A 19119-nucleotide genomic window follows, 5' to 3' on the forward strand; every position below is an offset into this window, starting at 1 on the left:
GGAAAGCTTTTCAAATGAACTGGAGTACACTCACGGAGTTTGAGCCCTCCCTTTTGAACTCATCCATATTTGAAAACGCAAAAACTACCCAACTGTCTTCTAGACCTCAACATTTAACTAATTGTTCGCATAGTGATTAATGGCATACTAGTTATTGCATGAGCATCTTTGAAAAAATGTTCTTCATGTCACAGTACACATTTGCAGTATGTCAGAGTTCATTCAGATTTATATGTGCCTACAGCTAAACGTGTTTTGAATACTTCTAGCAGGAGGATTTTCTTGCCATTATCTGTACACACCACTTTCCTTTGTCCTGTTCACAACCACAGGTGCACACGCTTGAAGGATCATGTTCAGTACTGAATGTGGGTAGTGCTGCTGAGAAGTCAATAGTAGGTGTTACTTTATATTGATGACTAGAATTGGTGCACCACTCCAAGTTTGCCACTCCTCAGATCCCACCGCACCACCAATCACTTTGGTAGGAAGAAAGGAAATAGCCAAAAAAATATGGCTGGTGCATGGCTTTTTGTGGCTAAGAACAGATTTAAGAGGCAGCAAGTTGCTATGCTATGACGTCTGGTTCATTTGATTGTTGGGTCAAAGCATAACAAGATGGGTGTTCTCAACTCAGTCCCACTGGTTCGCTCCAATGAGCTCAGCAGATTTAGGGATCAGTCTGATTTCCTATCCCCACCTTTTATGTTTTCCTCTGACCTTCCCTGGTAGTACCTGTGTGCTTTGGGGGGGGCGGGGAATCTTAAGCTCCTTTTCTTTTTTCTGAGCTGATTGTCAAGAGTTACACTTATGAAAAATGAGTTTGTGTATAAATTCAAGTAAGAAATTCAAAGATTTTAAAATGTTTTTCTTTTATGATTTTTGTAGGAAAGTTACTTTTCTTTAAGTAAATAATTATCTTAACTTTTTGTTATTTTGAAATGACTAGTAGATGAACATAAAAGCTGTATTTCACCAGTATTACTAATGATTTTAGTCACAAATATTGTAGTGTCTGTTAATTGACCAAATAACTGCTTAAGTAGATGATGTTTATTATTTCCTAAAGGCTGGAACCTATTCTTATTTAACACTGAATGTTAAAGCAGGTATTGAGTTTATGCAGGTTCCAATATGTGCCTAGTCAAATTTTTACTTTTAATTTTTGATCATATAAGATCCTTGGCCACCTCTGGGGATTGACTTGAGGAAATATCACCTAGTTACCTAGCTAACTTAGCTGCCTTTTTTTTTTTTTTTTTTGGTCAGTGCTAGGGATTGAACCGAGGGACTTATGCATGCTAGGCAAGCATTCTACCAACTGAGCTATGTCCCAGGCCCTCCTAGCTACCTTTTATTGAGCATCTACTCTAAGTAGTTACTGGGCCAGGTTCTAGGAACCAAGTAAGTCAAAGCATCGTGGCAGCAATAAGCAGTTTGTGTCAATAAATGCCAAATTTAAGTATTGGAAATGACATTATTATTTTGCCTTAGTGCTTAAATATGCACTTTATATTATTTTATATATCCATATATGATGGAACTACCACATAGCTATTCATTCTCAGGTATATAAGTTTTTGAGTGATCAGCCAAAGGAAGGTGTGGACAGTGGAAACAACCACCATAATAAACCAGGCAAGACCCTCTACAGCCTGAGGGAGGACTGTCACACACACCACCCTTTTCTGTTTATATTGACATCATTTTGACAGTTTAGCACCTTTATTTTTTTTTTTTTTTTCAGGAGTAGGGGTGGGGAGCAAATCTTCTGATTAGAAATTTTCAAAGACAAACTTGCAAAAGGAAGAAATAAAGTTTGCATTCCTCTATATATTTAGATATGACAGATTAAAAACAAAGCAGGTATTCAAGTTTGTTTAATCCCTCACCAAGGTGGCAATCTCCAAATGCTTTGATGTCATCTGGTTGTAAGGCCCCTGAGACTTTTCCAGGAGCCAAATTCAGTTGACTTTATGTGGCTTGCCCATCCCTTCTGGTGTTCAAAAAAGAAAGGAAAAGGTCCCTGCTCCTTCTTGTCTCCTTCCTTTATTGTATGGTTTGCTTTGTTTGTTTGATTTTAAAACTGCCATTATGTGAAAGTGTTGCAAGTATAAATAATTGAGAAGATAACTCTGTAGGGAAACCACTTTTGCTGCCTTTGTGCAAAGGCAGCTCATTACGGCTCTGAGCTGCAGCATTCCATAAGAGCAATTATGCAACATCAGTATGTCATGGATATTAACCAAGGGGAGTAGATAAGAGACAGGAAAATAATTTTGTAACTTATTTAATTAAATTTATTTGGTTTTTCAAATAGTTCCTTTTGCGTATCATTTAACCAAACCACTCCACAGTTGAGGTGGTCTTTGAAGGACAGTTTTTTGGCATTTGTTTTTTGGCATTCCTCCTCAATTTTGTATGGACCTAAAACGTATTTATATTGGGGTTTAATTTCCACCCAAGGAGAGGTTACCCATGAAAATGGAACCATAATTTGATCATGAGGTTTTTATCCCCCCTAGGGCTTATATAGCCAGTTAATATGTTAATACAGCAAAGTGAATAAAAGGTTAAATAAGTGGGTCAGGCTCAGAACAAGTCTTATACTGCTTACTTGTGCTTAAACGGAAGGAAAAGCCCATAATGGCGCTTGCCTGACTTTCACCCCCATCATTTTAAGAATTGCTTTGCCAATCCTTCACGGCAAATAGTAATTTTAAGTGGACCAAAACAGAGCTCAGGGTGTTTGCACTCCATGGTAATGATAGAGTAGCCGTGCTCCCTGGAGTCAATAAGCCCAACAATTGAGTCATTTTTGCCTCCTGTGAGTGAATCACTGCTGTTAGCCTGAATGACAGGATTGCTTATAGAACCAGAGCCCTCACCGGGCTGACCTCATCCCGGGACATGGAGGTTCAGAGGGCAGGCAGGTGGTGTTTAACACAGTTATAAGTAAAAGCTGATTTTATACTTGTAGGCTCTGTAAACAAGAAAGTAGAATTGATTGGAGGCGGGGGGCTGAGGAGCATTTGTTGTACATCAGTGTACATTATCCAAAGCAGGGCTTCCTCATTTCCTGTTTCCTTCACCTTCTCATTTCTTCTACCCCTTAACATCCCTCCACTTTGCTCCCTACCTCTTCCCACCCTGCCCACAGAGACTCCAACACATGTAATCGACATGTCAACCACAGCCAAGCACGGATATGATTAATGAAAGGGGTAAATGGTGTTGAAATACACACATACACACACACACACACACACACACACATACATACCCCTGTCCTAAATATATCTTAAGATTATTCTTTAACTTCTAACAGTTCATTTGAAGCAAAATTTTAGGCATAGCAACAAAATATCCAATTCTAATTTAAAAAGAAACATTTCAATGAGTAGGCAAGTGTAAGAAAAGGAAAAGGGTAAAGGAAACATCCTAGCCCCAGATCATCCCTAATGATCAAAATACCCTTGAAATAGAAAAGTTCTAAAGAACATTTTCAGCCAGCATGTTTGAGTGGGGGTCAAGGCTCTATGGGGTAGTTCTGTTTCACAAGACTCCTGAGAAGTGGAATTGGGAACAGGTTAGATATAAAACAAGAGCCCTGCAAGTTGTGCTGTGTATCTGAGTTTGACTTAAAGTAACAGGAAGATAGAGATTCAATTTTCAAGTTGATAAATAGCTTAAAAATACAATTTCTGTTAAGAATTAGTATGCCACTTCATGTTTTCAAATCCTTGTAACCCTAACCCTCAAAAATCTTCCTTGTTTTTTTTTTTTTTTTTTTTTTTTTTTTTTTTTTTTTTTATTTTATTTTAAGACACAGTTCTCACTAAGTTGCTTAGGACCTTGCTAAATTGCTGAGGCTGACTTTGAACTTGTAATCCTCCTACCTCAGCCTCCGGAGCTACTACTGGGATTACAGGCATACATGACTGTGCTTGGCACCTCTCAAAATCTTAATAGCAAGTTAGGAATTGCCTTATACCATCATCCCCTCCTATAGATTCATAGTATTTACCAACATGTTAAATCTGTGACATAATTTGCAGGGAAAAATTGATTTCATTTTGTTACCTCATAGTTATTTGACCTATTATCCCTATTTGGAGAAACACTTATTGACACTAGTATCCCTTACAGCACATTTTTTTGAGGGGGGGAATCTTTGGAAAGGTATAATGAAAAAAAATATTTTAAGAAAGTTTCCTAGTCTCCTTTCCTCTTTCCATCTTCACTTCCTATTCTCTTACCCTCTTCCCCAACACACATACATACCATCACTCCCCTAATGGCTCATTGACCTCAGTTCCCATTACTCTCAGTTCATCCTCTCCATTTGATTCCCCTGTACTCACCAGGCCCCAGTCTAATTCCGTCTCATGCTGTGCCTATTGCCCTCAGCCTAGAAAAGCCAGAGACCCAGTTCCTGCCAGGTCAAGTCTTTCTTCTCCTTCACATCTATACCCAACATCTGCCTAAGTCTTTCTGATGCTCAGATGGTTTCAAACCTTTAACTCTGCCTCTGGTATTCACTTGTTACTTAGGGTAAAGAGCTAGCCCAGATCCAAGAAGCCAGAGTTTAATTTCCCATCTTAGCTCTGCTCAGCTCTGGGACAAACCATTTTATCAGAGACTCACTAAAGGCTGTTCTATTTTTTATTCTAAATTATTTCCAAGATCAAGGAACTCTATTTTTATTCACTTATTCAGCTAGTCATTCACCAGATATTTTGAGGATGTTCTATATGTTTGACAGTGTCAATAAGGATGAATAAAAATGTATTCTCTAAAATTAATGAGAAAGCCAGAGAAGTATATTGTGATCATGATATTGAATAAATGCTCTGATGGGTATATTAGCTGGGTGCTACTGACTGAGGAAATGCTTCTTAATCAGAGAATAGAACAGGGGAGTTACCTCAAAGAGATGTTCTCTGATAAGGGTTTTGAAGGGTATGTTGACCAGATGGCAGTGGGAAAAAGGCTATCCCAGGCAAAAGGGGTAGTGTGTTTCTAGTTAGCATAATACTTTAAACTTCTTAATTGCCTTTTGGCTTATTGTGCATTACCTGACTTCAAAAACAAATGAACAAACAAACAAAAAAACCATGGCAGTTAAACCAATTATAGTACTAAATTAAATTATTTTTATGATGATGATGCTATTTATCTGTACTGTTAAAATAGAATTCATATGCCATCATTTCTGTTTCTAAAAATTAATTTAAATCACTTTAGGAAATTCTGATAGAAGTGAAATCTGAATATTCTTTTTAAAATTCTTTCAAATTGAGCACAATGTGTTTGCATCTTCATCTGTTAGAGATTACAGCTTTGTACAGAATGTCAGAATCAAAGGTTGATGTCTTTATTTCTCTGCAAATTGTGGGGGGATCCACTAACTAACCCTCTAAAGCTAAAATATTTAAGGACTAAAGCAGATGTAGCATAACTGCTGGCTTGCTAGGTCTCTTGTGGTTTATAAAGATATATTTTATGTCTTTTATGATTACAGTATGATGTTAAAATTTTTGTGGGTAATAATATCGTCACATTGGAAAGACGGCATGTAACATCACTGGAGAAGATACAGAATGCTACCTGACTTTCAAATTCAAGTGAAAGATGTTTAATTTGATATTAAGAAAAGAAGGTCAGGAAATTTCCTTTAGAATTTGGTCTTTGATGGTTGAACATAAATGAGGAAATTAAGCCATATGTTTATGAATATAATGTTTTGCTTCCTGATATAATAGAATGATTTATAATAATTTAAAAGATTATTGTTAGATGTTTAAACTGTAGTTTATTTACTGAGGCCAAACATTTTTTTAGATCTTTGAGTTCCCACCCCCCATTGGCACCTTTACTACATGCCAATATAAACTGGTTAAATACCATTTGGTTTAAATAGAAAGATTGTAACATATATGCGTATTTATGATGTTTTATTTGTTGGATTTTTTTCTTAATATTACTTGACTCTGTGTTTTAATCTCATTTTTTCGTATTTTGGGTTGAAGCCACTCTAAAGCTTAACACCTAGGAGATTTCTCACTTATGGTTCCCTTTAAAAGTGCTAAAATCTCAGCCTCTCAAACAACAGACCAAGCTACAATTTAAAGTAAGCAGTGGTATTGATAAAGGGCCCTGAGAATGTTGCCACCTTCTGAATGTGTCCTCTGCAACATTCTTTCTTTTAAACCAGCAGGAGAAAGAAAAGAAGGATAAGAGCTTGGTCCTTCCAAATACTTTGGGCATGCCAATCTGGTCTTCTGAAGCATCCCCTGCTGCTTTGGAAAAAGGAACCCCTAGGACAAATGAAAGGGCTATGGGGACATTCACATGCATAGCACCCTCCCTTCAAGTGGCTTTAGATTACTGGTCCTGGGGTGGTTTGGCCCAAGTTAAAGAATAGAGACTTGTGAACCATTTGTTTCCACACCATTTTGGGTGAAGTGCTATATTTTTCACCTCAAAAACCCATTTTAAAGGAAAAATATTGTTTGAAAGGAGGACACAATTTGGAAGCCATCACCTTAATGGAGTCCTTTTTAAATGTAACTTTGTCTTATCATTCTCTGACTAGAAAAAACACACCCTTGATTGCCTTATGCTATTGCTTAAAAACACAGTGTTTGAGATACACATATGTATGTGTATCTTTATGTATATATATGTACATATATATTTGAGATATATAGACATATATGTATATGTGTCTATATATCTTTGCATTATGTAGATATTCATAGATACAACTTTAGCTATATAGACTGATGAATAAACACTGATGAATGCCATTACTAAAATCTAAAATCACAGTTGTTAAGTTTGGAGTAGAAGCTACGTTGTGTTACAGCACATGGTGTATATCACGTAATTACTATTAGCTTCCTAATCTAGTCACCACACAAATTATCTCAGAATTAAAAGAAGGAACAAACCATAAGGACTAGAAGTCATTGCTAGAAGTTTCCATTGACCATTGACTCTGTCAGCCATCATTAGATGAAGTGCTTCGTAAAATCCCGGGAGGCTGGGAGGTATGAGGAGGAAGTCATTTCTTGAAGGCAGCCAAGCAGTTTCTAATACTTGATGCTATAGTTCTGGACTATTCATATAGTTTTAGAAGAATAAGGAGATCAGAGGTTTTGAAAGAAAGTCACTTTTTTCGAGGCTTTCACTTTTCTTTTGTGCTTTGTCTTGAGTGATCTTCTCAGCCCAGAAATTCCATGGCTAATGCAGAGGTAGCATTTGGAAAAACTGAGTTGACCTCACCCCACCAGAGCTACACATTACCCACCCTAGATTCCCAGGTTTATTATTTAATATCTTTTATATTTGTATCTCTCCCTCATCACCAAAAGTGCAATTTGAAAGAAGTTTTCCAAATTGCATGTCCCACATTTTTATTCCTATGCCTTCATGGGAACTCATTGTATTTGCCCCCTTTGCCTGGAGTAGACAAGAGCTTTCTACCTTCTCAGTGTCTCGAGTCTCCATACATTCAGTTCACCCTATACATGGCTCTTGGAAAAGATCCCTTCACTGTACAAGGATTTTAGGGATTCGGTGTGCTACTCAAGAACCTCCGCCAGCTTGCCTGTTAACTGTCACTAGGTTTCTCAGAACAAAACTGAGAGCCCATCTGAATTCAGTCCCTTCACACACACCCCTTTGCACAGTCAGCTCTGTTCTGAATTGGTGCCTAAAAGCATGCCATTTCCTTATTTTCTTCCCTTATAATTTCTGTGTTCTTTCAATCTGATTCAGCTTTCCTCCCCCAAGAATTTGGTAATTAATCTCTTCAGATTTTTTAAATTGACCCCATCACACTAATTGACAGAGTATACCCTATGTTGATTTGTAGTTATTAATTTGTAGTCTCAATTGTTTCTGTGGATGTGAATAGTAAGAATCTCTAAAGATATGACCTGCATGTTCAAATATTTAAATGTATTTATATGGACTCTCCTTCGAGTCCATATAATTGTATGTAATTTCATATTATGTTTGACTTTGTTTTATATTTACTATTAACTTTGTTTCTGTTAAGTATAGAGTATGTCAGGCATCAACTATGACATATATACAGATTGTTATGAACCTTAAAAAGTGTTCATTCTTATTTTTAAGGTAGAAAAATAGGCCTTATGTTATACTTGCTCCTCTATACCTTGCTTTCCTTTCCTACCCCTAGCCCCATCCCAAACTCAGTCTCTCATGGGGAAATACACACACCCTCAGAGGAAGCATCTATTCATATAGTGGTCTGAATATTCAGATCAGTGCTTTATTATTATTATCATTGTACTGGGGATTGAACCAAGAGGCACTTTACCACTGAGTCATGTCCCCAAGACTTTTTATTTTTTATGTTGAGACAGGGTCTACTAAATTGCTTAGGGCCTCACTAAGTTGCTGAGTCCAGCCTCAAACTTTGGATCCTCTTGCCTCGACCTCCTGAGTTTTGGGGATTGCAGGTGTGCACCACCATACTTGTCAGTGCTTAACTTTTGACTGGCTAAGGGGCAATGGGCTAAAGCAAGAAATGAAGCTGAGACAAACATCTGTTCCTTTCTTCAAGAGAGGAAGGAAAGAGAGCAAACAGTGGAGCATGGCATGACTGAATAGAAGCAAGAATTTTTAGCACCCCTTCTTTCCCCTTCATTTCTAGCATTGTCACCCCCACAAAATTCCTGTCTTTGATCTATGCAATAATATGTATAAATATCACAGAGAGTAGGACAAGTCTCTCTTTCTACACACACACACACACACACACACACACACACACACACAGTTTTTCCCCTTATCACTACTCCAGGGGCAACACGAAAAATCTACTAGGTGTTAACGAATTCATCCCTGGCAAAGTTTATTGCCTGATATCCTCCCCTCCACACACACACACACACACACGGTGAGGACTTCTTACAGTCACATGACCGATGAAATTATGATGACCGCTCAAGGCCGCATCATTTCCTGTCCCACTTGGCTAGTAGGCACCTCTGACCTGACAGGCTTACTCACTGAGAACAGTATCACACATATGAAACCAGTTTGAAATCTTAGCAAGACATTGCACATAACTTATGTAGATTTTCTTGCTGATTGCTGATTTTTTTTTCTCCTTATAGGCTACTCAGGGAAGATCATGTCAGTATGAATCATTAGAAATGCAATCAACATTATGGCATCTTTGATATTGCATTTGCTAAAGTCTTCCTGGATGTTTAACTCAGCTTTCAATGATTGATATTTTAGACAGTGGATAAACATTTTTGATGGATCTGTTTGCTCTCAGATTAAAAAAAAAAAAAAGCTAATCCTTTTTTCTATTTGATTGAAAAAGTGTAATGCCATTAGAGAGGAAACAGTTCAAATGTGGTCACCATAGGTTGGTGGCACCAAAAATAGAAACTCACTTAAGGTAAAATTTGCTGTCAGAAAAAATGGAACCTTCTTTCTGAACTCAGGAGTGTGTGGTTCATGTGAGCTTGCTTGTAGATGGTTGCTACAATAAGGCTTCTTTCATACAGGTGTGTTTATGCCCCAGGCTTGCTGGCCACAGTCCATTCCATTTACAGAAGCTGAATTAAACAATAACTACCGCATTGCAAAAAATGGTGGGGTTGGGGGAAGGGGAGGGGGAAAGGTGAGCGTCAAAGGAGACGCCTGAGAGCTTTGTTAGGGCCAAGAAAAACCCTGTTGCAGTTGTCAGAGCTTGTTGATGTTGCTGGGAACGGCACTTTTTTTTTTTTTCTCCTGGATTTTGTGGTTGTGCCTTAGGAAAGAAAGTAAAATAGAACGGAAGAACAAAGTCCTACTCTATAAATCAGCAGCTGCTCCTTGCCAGATCAAAGGAGTGACATTTTTGCTCCTGGACTACTTGTCCACTTGAGGGCTTGACAGGCAGCTAACAGCTGGCCTGCTAGACTGTATGGGAGAATCAGCCTACATCTTCTTCCGAGCAGATGACAAGCTAATCAGAGACATATCCATAGCACAGGGCATGTGAGTGCACCTTGATCTCTTCAAACATATCTAATACATAATTGCTAAACAGCTGGGTGCATTTTTGGCAAGTTAATGCTTAGGTGGCTTCCATTGAGAAGTAGGATAGAGAATTAATACTCCTATCAAAGGTGATCGTGAAAGCTGAAAAGATACTAGATTTGTGGGGATCTTCCCCTCTTAGAACAAATTAGTAAATGACTAGGAATACCATGGGAATGTGCTAAGAATTTATGTGACTGATCAAGTGACTGCTCGATTTATAAAAGCCCAGTCAGGCTATATTCAGATAGATGAACAAGTAACTGGAAATGGGTAATTTTTGAAAATGATTACCCCTGTTTTTATGTTGATAGAGTTGCATAAAGTTGTAGATCTGTCTTCCATGTCTGCAAAAAGTTGTTTTCAGAAGCACTATATGGTTTGTAGGTACCCAGATCTGGAATTTTAATGTTGGTAGTAAAACTTTCAAAGTAATTCAGTTTCTACTTGATTTTCATCTGCAATAAATCACATACAGGATGAGGGAAAAATACTACAACTTATGTCTATTGACTTAGTATTTTATCTTTAAGAGGATAGATCCTAGATACGAATAGCTAAGGAAATGTGAGTGTTTTTTACTCTCTTGCTTCCAAGTAGCTTTGAAAGATCACTTTTATCGTACATGATAAATAGCACATATAAATAATCTGATAACATTCTATAAGCGTAACAGTGCTTCACAATCATAACCTGCTGGGATGTTTTGTTACACGTCACCAGGTGTGATTATACTCATGGAATAGTGTTTGTTGTTGCTCAGTATTATAAAGGAAATAAAAGATAATTCCCTATCTGAAGGGCCATTTCTCAAATGCTTTTTTGTTGTGTTTGGTTTGGGTTTTTGTGTGTGTGTGTATGTGGTGCTAGGGATCAAACCCAGGGCCTCATGCATGCAAGAAGTACCCTACCCCTAATTCCCTCAAATACTCTTATTTAAAAAAAAAAAAAAAAAACCTATATAAACTATATAGCTATATAAACCTTAGGGAAATAAAGTGCCAAATTTTCTCAGTCACCTTTAAACATTTTCTAATTATAAAAATAATCATGCTTAGTATTAAAAATTCAAACGATATGGAAATTTGTATGGGAAAAAAGATAGAAATCTACCATCTCCCTCCTGTCCATTTTTGAAAGATAGTCTCTGCTAACAATTTCCACAAAAACATTTTATTGGTCCAACTTCTCCTTTAGGAGGCACAGATGGAGTAAAATGAATTAAATTATTATAAATTGTTACCCAAGGCAAGTGATTAAAAGACTGTTTAGATCTGAGATACCTAAAGAGAATAGGGTGTGCAGTTTTTGCAACTAGAATTCACAATTAAAATTTGATTTTTGCAAGTTTCTATTCTTAGGCAGAGCATTAAAATGTGGTTTATGATCTGGAATAAGGCTTCCCAAACTTAAATGTGCAAAGATCACCCGGAGATCTTTTGAAATGCAGAGTCAGATGAGTAGTGCAAGAGAGACTACTCTCTGCATCTTGAACAAGCTTAAAGTGATGTTGAGGCTGCTGGTCCACAGAACACACTTAGAATAGCAAGGATCTGGAGAACGATTTAGAGTGTGTGATTCCCAAAAAACTCAGTTCACTACCCGACCCACCCTCAGCAGATGCAGGCTCTAGTGTCTAAAATCCCTACCATGCCATCATACATTTGGAGTAATCTGTGATTTCTAGGAAGACCTTACCATATGGACACATGCTGCTTGTGGGAGCATAACACATTATTACCCTGTTACCAGCCCAGCATGGATATGCTAAATAGTCACCCACCTATTCTTAATTATTACCTATGAGAGAACAGAGCTCTTTAGGAGTATTAGATAGGTGCATTTTGACTGTAAGCTAATATTTAATGAGCCCTTACTATGTGCCAGGCAGGCACCATGCCAAGAATCTTACCTACAGTATCTCCCTTAATCCTCAGAACAATCCAGGCCTGATTCATTTCCCCAGTTTGTAGATAGCAAACAAACTGAGACTTGGGAAGGTTAAGTAGACTTGCCCCAAGTCACACAGTAAGTAAAGGCAGAGAACGTGAGACCCTGCTCTTCATTATGTTGCTGTATGCTCAAGTTAAACTATGGAACAATAATTAGGGAGGGCATGCTCAAAGTAGGGTGAGTCCTTGTAACTTAAGGGAAGAGTTAGATAAAGGAGGAGTATTGAAAGAACACAGTAGAAGTCCATCACCTACTTCATAATCCTTCCCAGGGTCTTTGATGTCAACATGAACACTCCGCTACTCGAGGGATATTCGTAAAGCTACAAACTGTGCTCCAGATTAGCATCATGTTTTCATATTGTAAATTTATTAGTATTTACTTCATGTGTTTTTAGAGGTGTGGGAAAATCTAATATTCTATTCAAATTATAAATTAAGCCATGAGTCAGGGAAATCAATTATGATCTGTGAATGTTTCCTAAGTAGCATATGAATCTCATCCATTTACTTTACTTTTCTCACAGTTATCTATGAGAAAAGACCTATTGTCTGGCCACCAGTGAGAAACTTATGTTTGCAATGTGACTCAATCATTCATGAACCCAAGTACATGTCCAATAGTGTTAAACCTGCCTGATTCACTGATTTAACATTTTACTATATCTGACTGAGAAAACCTGTTCTTGACCATAATCACATACAGAAAAAGGCTTGCATTTTGTTTGTTTGTTTGTTTTTTTGGTACTTTTAGAAAAAATAGAAAGTTGATAACTGATTTGCCAGGGTTGCAACTTCACTGTTTGAAATACCAACCAGTAGCAAGCTTTGTGAATAAGCAACCTGGCTGACGAGTCCTGAGATTTGGTGAAGTAGAGAAGCAGAGCTTTTTCATTTTTTAACAGGTCTCCCATCACTGAGCTACCTACAACACATTTTCCAAATTGATCTGATTCCTCTTCAACAGTTCAGCCCTTTCCTTGACCAAATCAATCCATGCAAAACTTCAATTCCAGCGATTCTTGATTCTTCTTCAGTGTGTTCAGGGCTGGCTGCTGTCCAGGTGACTCCACAGAGGCCTGCACTTTCTAACAAAAGGAATGCTGCAGAAAGGAGTTAGTTACCAGGTGTGGCGTAAAGCCAGTGAACCAGAAAGAAGGGATTTATCAGCCATTTAAAAGGGGCGGGGAGAGGAGGGAAAGAAACCAACCAACAATCAGGAATGACACCTAAGTCTGCTTCTATCAGTCTAAACTAGTTTTGGAGTAAAAGGTCTTAAAAGAAAATTCATGATGGTCAGATTTCAGTTGCAGAAAAGTATGCATAACTGAAAAGTTTGTATTTCCTGGGGGTAGTAGCAGGGAGGGTTCCGGGAAGGATCTCTCCAGCATGACATTACCAGGTGAGATTTTAGTATTTACTATCTGGAGTTTTTTCTTTTCAATGCTTTTTTTTTTTTTTTTTACTTCTGAATTAACTTAGAAAGACCTGACATTCTTGACAAATATTGACTTTATTTCTACAATTTTTTTTTCAGTGTTGGGGGTTGAACCCAGGGTCTAACACATGCTAGGCAAGTACTCTACCACTGAGCTATATCCCCAACCCTATAATTAAGTTTTTTAAGCTAACAGTCTTGGTATATAATTTTTAAGGATCACACCTACTAATGCATTTTCTATTTGCATAAAATTTAGAGAGAAATAGATAGTAGACACTCTGCAGAGTATGTGTGTGAACCTGGGTACTAACTCTGTGTTCAATACAAATCAATGAAATGAGTGTACGTTAGAGTACTCATTCCCTAAGGAGTCACTAACTGAATTATCTGTAGCCCTTAAAAAAAGAGTCACAGTAAGGCTATTGAAATATTTTTTCTTAGTGAAATCTGGATAAGTCTCTAGGCTTATTAGCACATTTCCCATGCAAGTTGTACAAAACTCAGAGTGTCTTAAAGAACTATTTAATATCTAAGAAAACTTTATAACTTAGGGTTAAATTGTTTATACCAATAGAGAAGTATATTATATGGCTGCAACTTCAAAATCATTCTGGGATGACATTAAAACTTAGAGAATTTTTTAATATCAGATACAGATGAAAAACCTAACAGTCTTTGGATTGGAAATAACTTGTGGGGGTTTTCATTAAAGTTGGGTGCAGCTTGCTGCATTTTGGTTAGTTGGATGTCTTCAGCAATTTTTCAAATGTTTTGGGTTTGGCAAAGTCCAAAATGTTTTTTGCCAAGACCCTCTTTTCCCCTTATTTTTTAAGCCCGTGTGAAATTCAAGGATAACTTAATCCATATGTGTCTGATTCATTTACACTTAACTCATCAAAATGTTATTTTGTGAGACCCATTTAATATCCAAGAAAACTTTTGAGCCTTTTTAAGACAAGTCTTTTGTCTTTGAACCAGCAAGTTGCATTTTTCCATATGAATGGAGTTTGGACCTTGAAAGACTGAAGATGAGTTGATTTTTCTGCTTAGAGTCTTCACATTTTAAGTAGAATCAAAACGTGACATTCTGTTTACTCCTTGAGTATTGAAAAAGTCATTTTAAAATTATAAATTAGAGTAAATGAAAAAAAAACTCATGTCAAATAATTCTGGGGAAAAATTATATGTGGAAATTTTATCTTTAGGAATATTAAAGTAATAAAAGTTATTATAGCTTGACTTATTTGAATCTATAATTTAAATGGCTCCATTTAATGTACACTGGTGTGTATTCTGAGTGGCCTGGAGGTCGTCAGTATTGAGGGAGAGAGAGGAGTTGTAACTTCATTTTTTAATGTCTGAGTTTTCTTACAGTCAACTCATTATTAATTTTAATAACATCTATGGTGTTAACAAAATATACCGAGATCAGGGGAGTTGACAATTGGCAGGAATTGTATGTTAAGAGATTTCCGAAAAATTGGGGTCCATATGTTTTTAAAATTCTGATTTGAAAGAATGTGGTAAAATTATGAATCTGGCAAGAAAAAGCCCTATGGATCAAAAACATTGTCTGAGGACAAAAAATGCAGAAATACTCAATGGGACCCATGTGAAAAAAACAAAATCTCTATGACCCTTTGTAAAAGGATCTAGTGAAAACCTTTGGAGGCTCCTATTCAGACTTGTTTAGGAGGAGTGGGCAAAGAAAGGCCATTGCCATAACTGCTAATGAACATCCAGTCTATGCCATGGTAACTAGTGGAAAATGTAATACTGGAGTGGCATTTCCAAGTTCAGTGCTTCTTTAAAGACCTGCTAGCACGCGGAATGCTTTTTTAATGTTCTGCATTGTTGTGGGAGCCCCCATTGAACAACCTTTTGAGCGGACCCCGTTTTTTACTAATGTAAACATTCTGACGAGTATCCAAAGAAATGACCTTTGAGTGAACCTCTAACCTTCCCCGTAATTATTTGTTTGAAGACAGTGTGGAGTTCTCCTGCTGAGAACTGAGAACCATGATGCCTTGCAGCTCTGTGAGTGAGGGAGTGTTTGGGGAAACTGGAGAGAAAGACATAAATAAGGGAACAACCTCCAGATGTAAATAATAAAAGAGTAAAAGGGTGAAATTAAAAAGGGAAAAAATAGCAATTCGTTTTACCTAAAGAGTTGGCCTATAGGAAAAAAAAAAAAAAAAAAGCCCCACACAACAGGATTAGTAGCACATAAAAAGAGCTACGGCCCTTCCATGTGTGTCCTCCACTTCAAGACAGGAGAACAGGCTGTCCTGAGCATCTCTGCTGGTCTTAACCTGAGTCCATAAAAGCATTCCTGGGGGTGGAAGTGTTAGGTCAGTCCTCCTTGCTCATAATCAAAGCAGTGGGAAAAGTGTAGATACCGAAGTTCTTTTTTCTGATTTGAGAGCTGCTTCTGGAAGTGTCTGTGATCTGGTCAGAGATTCTCAGCAACACTTCAGGTGACAGGTAGGAATAAATATGCAGTTCCAACTCTCCTTTTGTTTCCACCTCTACTTACAGTAGCCTGTCACTTTCTTCCCCAAAGCCAAGGGGGTGTAACATTTTTGACAACCGAGTCATCCTTTCTTAAGTAATAAAGAAGTTCATTGTTTTGCAAACAAACACCATATGCAAAAGACTCCTTTGGTTTTCTTGTGGCTATTATTCCTCAGCTTAGTTGTATTCCCACCAGAATGCTCACAGGAGGCCTGTGTGGGCTGACTGTCCTCCTCCAAGGGACTTCAACTTCATAGGAAGGCAGAGCTGCCAACACACACTAGAATTCTGGCTAATTTCAGAGAATGAGTTTTCAGTTCCTGCCTGTAGTCCCATGTGGACTCATTAATCATTAAGTCCCCCTGTGCTTAAGATTTGAAACTAGAAATATTGAAAAATGTTACCAATACATATATTTCTAAGGAACAGCTAACTATATGCTCCCTGCCACTGCCCCCTCCCCAGCCAAATGCAAGGCCAATGAATCCTGTGCATAAGTTCAAATGTGTGGGGAATACACATCATTAAGAGCACAGGGACAAGGGTAACTCACAAATGGTAGAAAATTGTTTTGTTTTTATTAAATTTGGAGAAATAAAGGAGATTTCTTATCATCTTACTCTGTTTGTACATGAATATTTGATGGGCATTATTAAACATTAAAGTAACATGAAGTAGGCACTTATTTTTGGATTTTCAACAAAATTAGATCCAGGCTTCTTAGACAAAATAACTGCTTCTCCTTTACATTCCTGCGATTCAGCCACCACCTGATTTGAAAACGTTTCTCGAGCTCTAATATCAACCATGTGTACCTGAGGCTCTGTCTTTCTAGTGGGTTGAAAGGTGGCTGGGTTTATGGTTGGCAGTTACCTTATCCGCTGCCCTGGGTGTCCCAGCTTAGGCTGGAAAGGCTGCCCCCAGCTGGCACTGACCTCTGAATGACCCCTAACTTTACAGGCTTAAGCTGCAGGAGTCACTGAAGAGCAGAAGTCTTTCTGGCCAGCACTTATTACTGCTGTGTTGGTGATAAAACTTCAGACAGCCTAATTGATGGCTTTGCTGACCTAACAATACCTTGTGAAAGCGGAGTGCCAGAGCCTGGTCTCCATTTATGACCAGCTGCAAGGGGAAGCTGCATCTCCCTCCGATGGGGAGTATAGAGAAAGGGGGAAAATCTTGCAGCCTGTGAACTTTAACCAGATTCCTACTTGTTCCAGAAGCAGAAGCACAATCACAGATTAGTAGAAGTTTTCTCAGGGAGAACTTTTGTCCCTTCCTGAGCTCTGTTTTTAGCAGGTTGACTTGGAGTTGGTCCCTCAATGACCATGGGGAAGATGGGTCAACTCTCTTTGAACACTAAGAGGAAGAATTGCCTTTAAATTGAAATAGATAGATGTCTCTATCCAGTATGTCTGACTGCACGGTGTTCTCAGCAGCATTCATAAAAAGCTGTTCGGAACATAGAGACTGAAATTGGTGACTGGATTCTCTGTTCTGTTTCAGGTTTATTAATGCCAGAAGGAGAATAGTACAGCCCATGATCGACCAGTCAAACCGAGCAGGCAAGTTCTAACTAGTATCTATATCCATCCCTCAGGCCCCAGTCCTCCTCAAGTTATACTTCAGGAGCCTCCTCACCTGGCAAATAAATGCTTCAACCAGGCATTCTGGGAGAAATATTTTTTTTAATGTCCCCAGAATTCCATTCTAGGAAGCAACTCCACTAATCGGTGCTAATTGGAGATTTCCCACCCTGACTCTACTGAAACTGCTTTTTATTTCCTTTCTGAATTGGTAATTGGGCACAAGTATTAGTGCCACAAGCAGTTTGTTTGACTGTGAGCTCTGGAATTACTCCTTGCTTGTCTGCATCCAATCATTAGCACGCCCTCATTTTCTTGTTCCCCACAACTCCTTGGTGTATGCTTTGCTTTCGCTCCCGGAGCATCCATGGTTAAACTTATTGTATCCATTCATTTGCTCTGACTATTCATAATATTCTACCAAAGCCTGATGTGCTGCTATGCCAGCATTATTTTTTATTAAGAGATTTTTACCTTTGTTTAAAATGCATCACATCCCTCCCACCAAAATACGCATGGGTTTTTCTCATGCCATCTTTCAGTTTTTCCAAAACAGTTATTGTACGGCACTGTCAGAACCTTCCCCGGTGCACTCCTAATCATTTTACTCGGAAATCGGCATTTCTCAGTTTGCTGGGGAGTTGTGGCCTCTGTAATGAGGCTTATAGGAAAAAACTGTTCCTTGTGATGACAACTGTGCCACTCACACGGGTGTTAAACTTGACCAAGATGCTAACTGTCCTCCTCTTGAAGAATTTATGAAAATTAGTCATCCTTCAGCAAAATTTCCCCAAAGACACTGACGTATCATTCTATTACTGGAGGAAAGAGGACCCATTGGGGAAGAATATAAAACAATCATGATATTACATTTCCCATGTTTGCATTTTCCTGGATTAAAAAGACAAATGTTCCACTGAGTCTGTTTTAATCTTGCAGAATTGTCTAGACTTTCAAATATTTGTGTACAATGTGAAAAAAAATTACGAAGCCCCCAGAGATGGCAGGATCACAAAACTCCAACCAACTGGCTCCTTGCAATATTTCAATATTGGCTGCCCCTAACTTCCCAGCCTTCCCCCAAATGCAAAGAGAAGCAGTCAAGGCTGCAGAGGGCAACCCACCTGCTAAACTGGCTAAAGTCATTCCCCTGGAACATTTTTAAAAGCTCCTCGCCCACCTTAACTCAGTCATAAACACACACACACAAACCACACCCCCATCTTTAAAGCGCCAACCACATTGTTGCTGTAACTTTCGGTGCTGCAGCGGGAACAATTGCTGATTGTTTGGTATATCTTTTCTTCTTTCTCCTCTGTGTCCTCGAATGACTACAATCAGGTTTTCTTCTTGATCCTTCAGTGAGCCAAGGAGCAGCTTATAGTCCAGAGGGTCAGCCCATGGGGAGCTTTGTGCTGGACGGTCAGCAACACATGGGGATCCGGCCTGCAGGTAGGTTTGCTCATCCCTCCTCTGGGCTTCCCTGGAAGTGTCACCTTCTCCACCAGCCTTCTTCATCCACTGTACTCTCCCACTCTCGTGGTGGGTTTAA

At 38.4% G+C, this 19119-nt stretch overlaps 1 protein-coding gene across 9 annotated transcripts in view; it reads left to right on the forward strand.

Annotated features, from left to right (window-relative positions):
- The window catches only part of Meis2 (Meis homeobox 2), a 200154-nt gene that overhangs the window by 177026 nt on the left and 4009 nt on the right, over positions 1 to 19119 (forward strand). For 5 of the 9 annotated variants that reach the window (XM_047540300.1, XM_047540295.1, XM_047540301.1 and 2 more), the window contains 2 exons: positions 17488 to 17546; positions 18909 to 19019. In XM_047540300.1, the coding sequence (XP_047396256.1) occupies positions 17488 to 17546; positions 18909 to 19019 (170 nt within the window). The remainder of the gene's footprint in view (positions 1 to 17487; positions 17547 to 18908; positions 19020 to 19119) is intronic. The other 4 variants (XM_047540302.1, XM_047540298.1, XM_047540303.1 and 1 more) reach the window with 1 other exon arrangement.

This window comes from Sciurus carolinensis, chromosome 2 (genome assembly GCF_902686445.1).
Source record: "Sciurus carolinensis chromosome 2, mSciCar1.2, whole genome shotgun sequence".
Classification (NCBI taxonomy): Eukaryota; Metazoa; Chordata; class Mammalia; order Rodentia; family Sciuridae; genus Sciurus; species Sciurus carolinensis.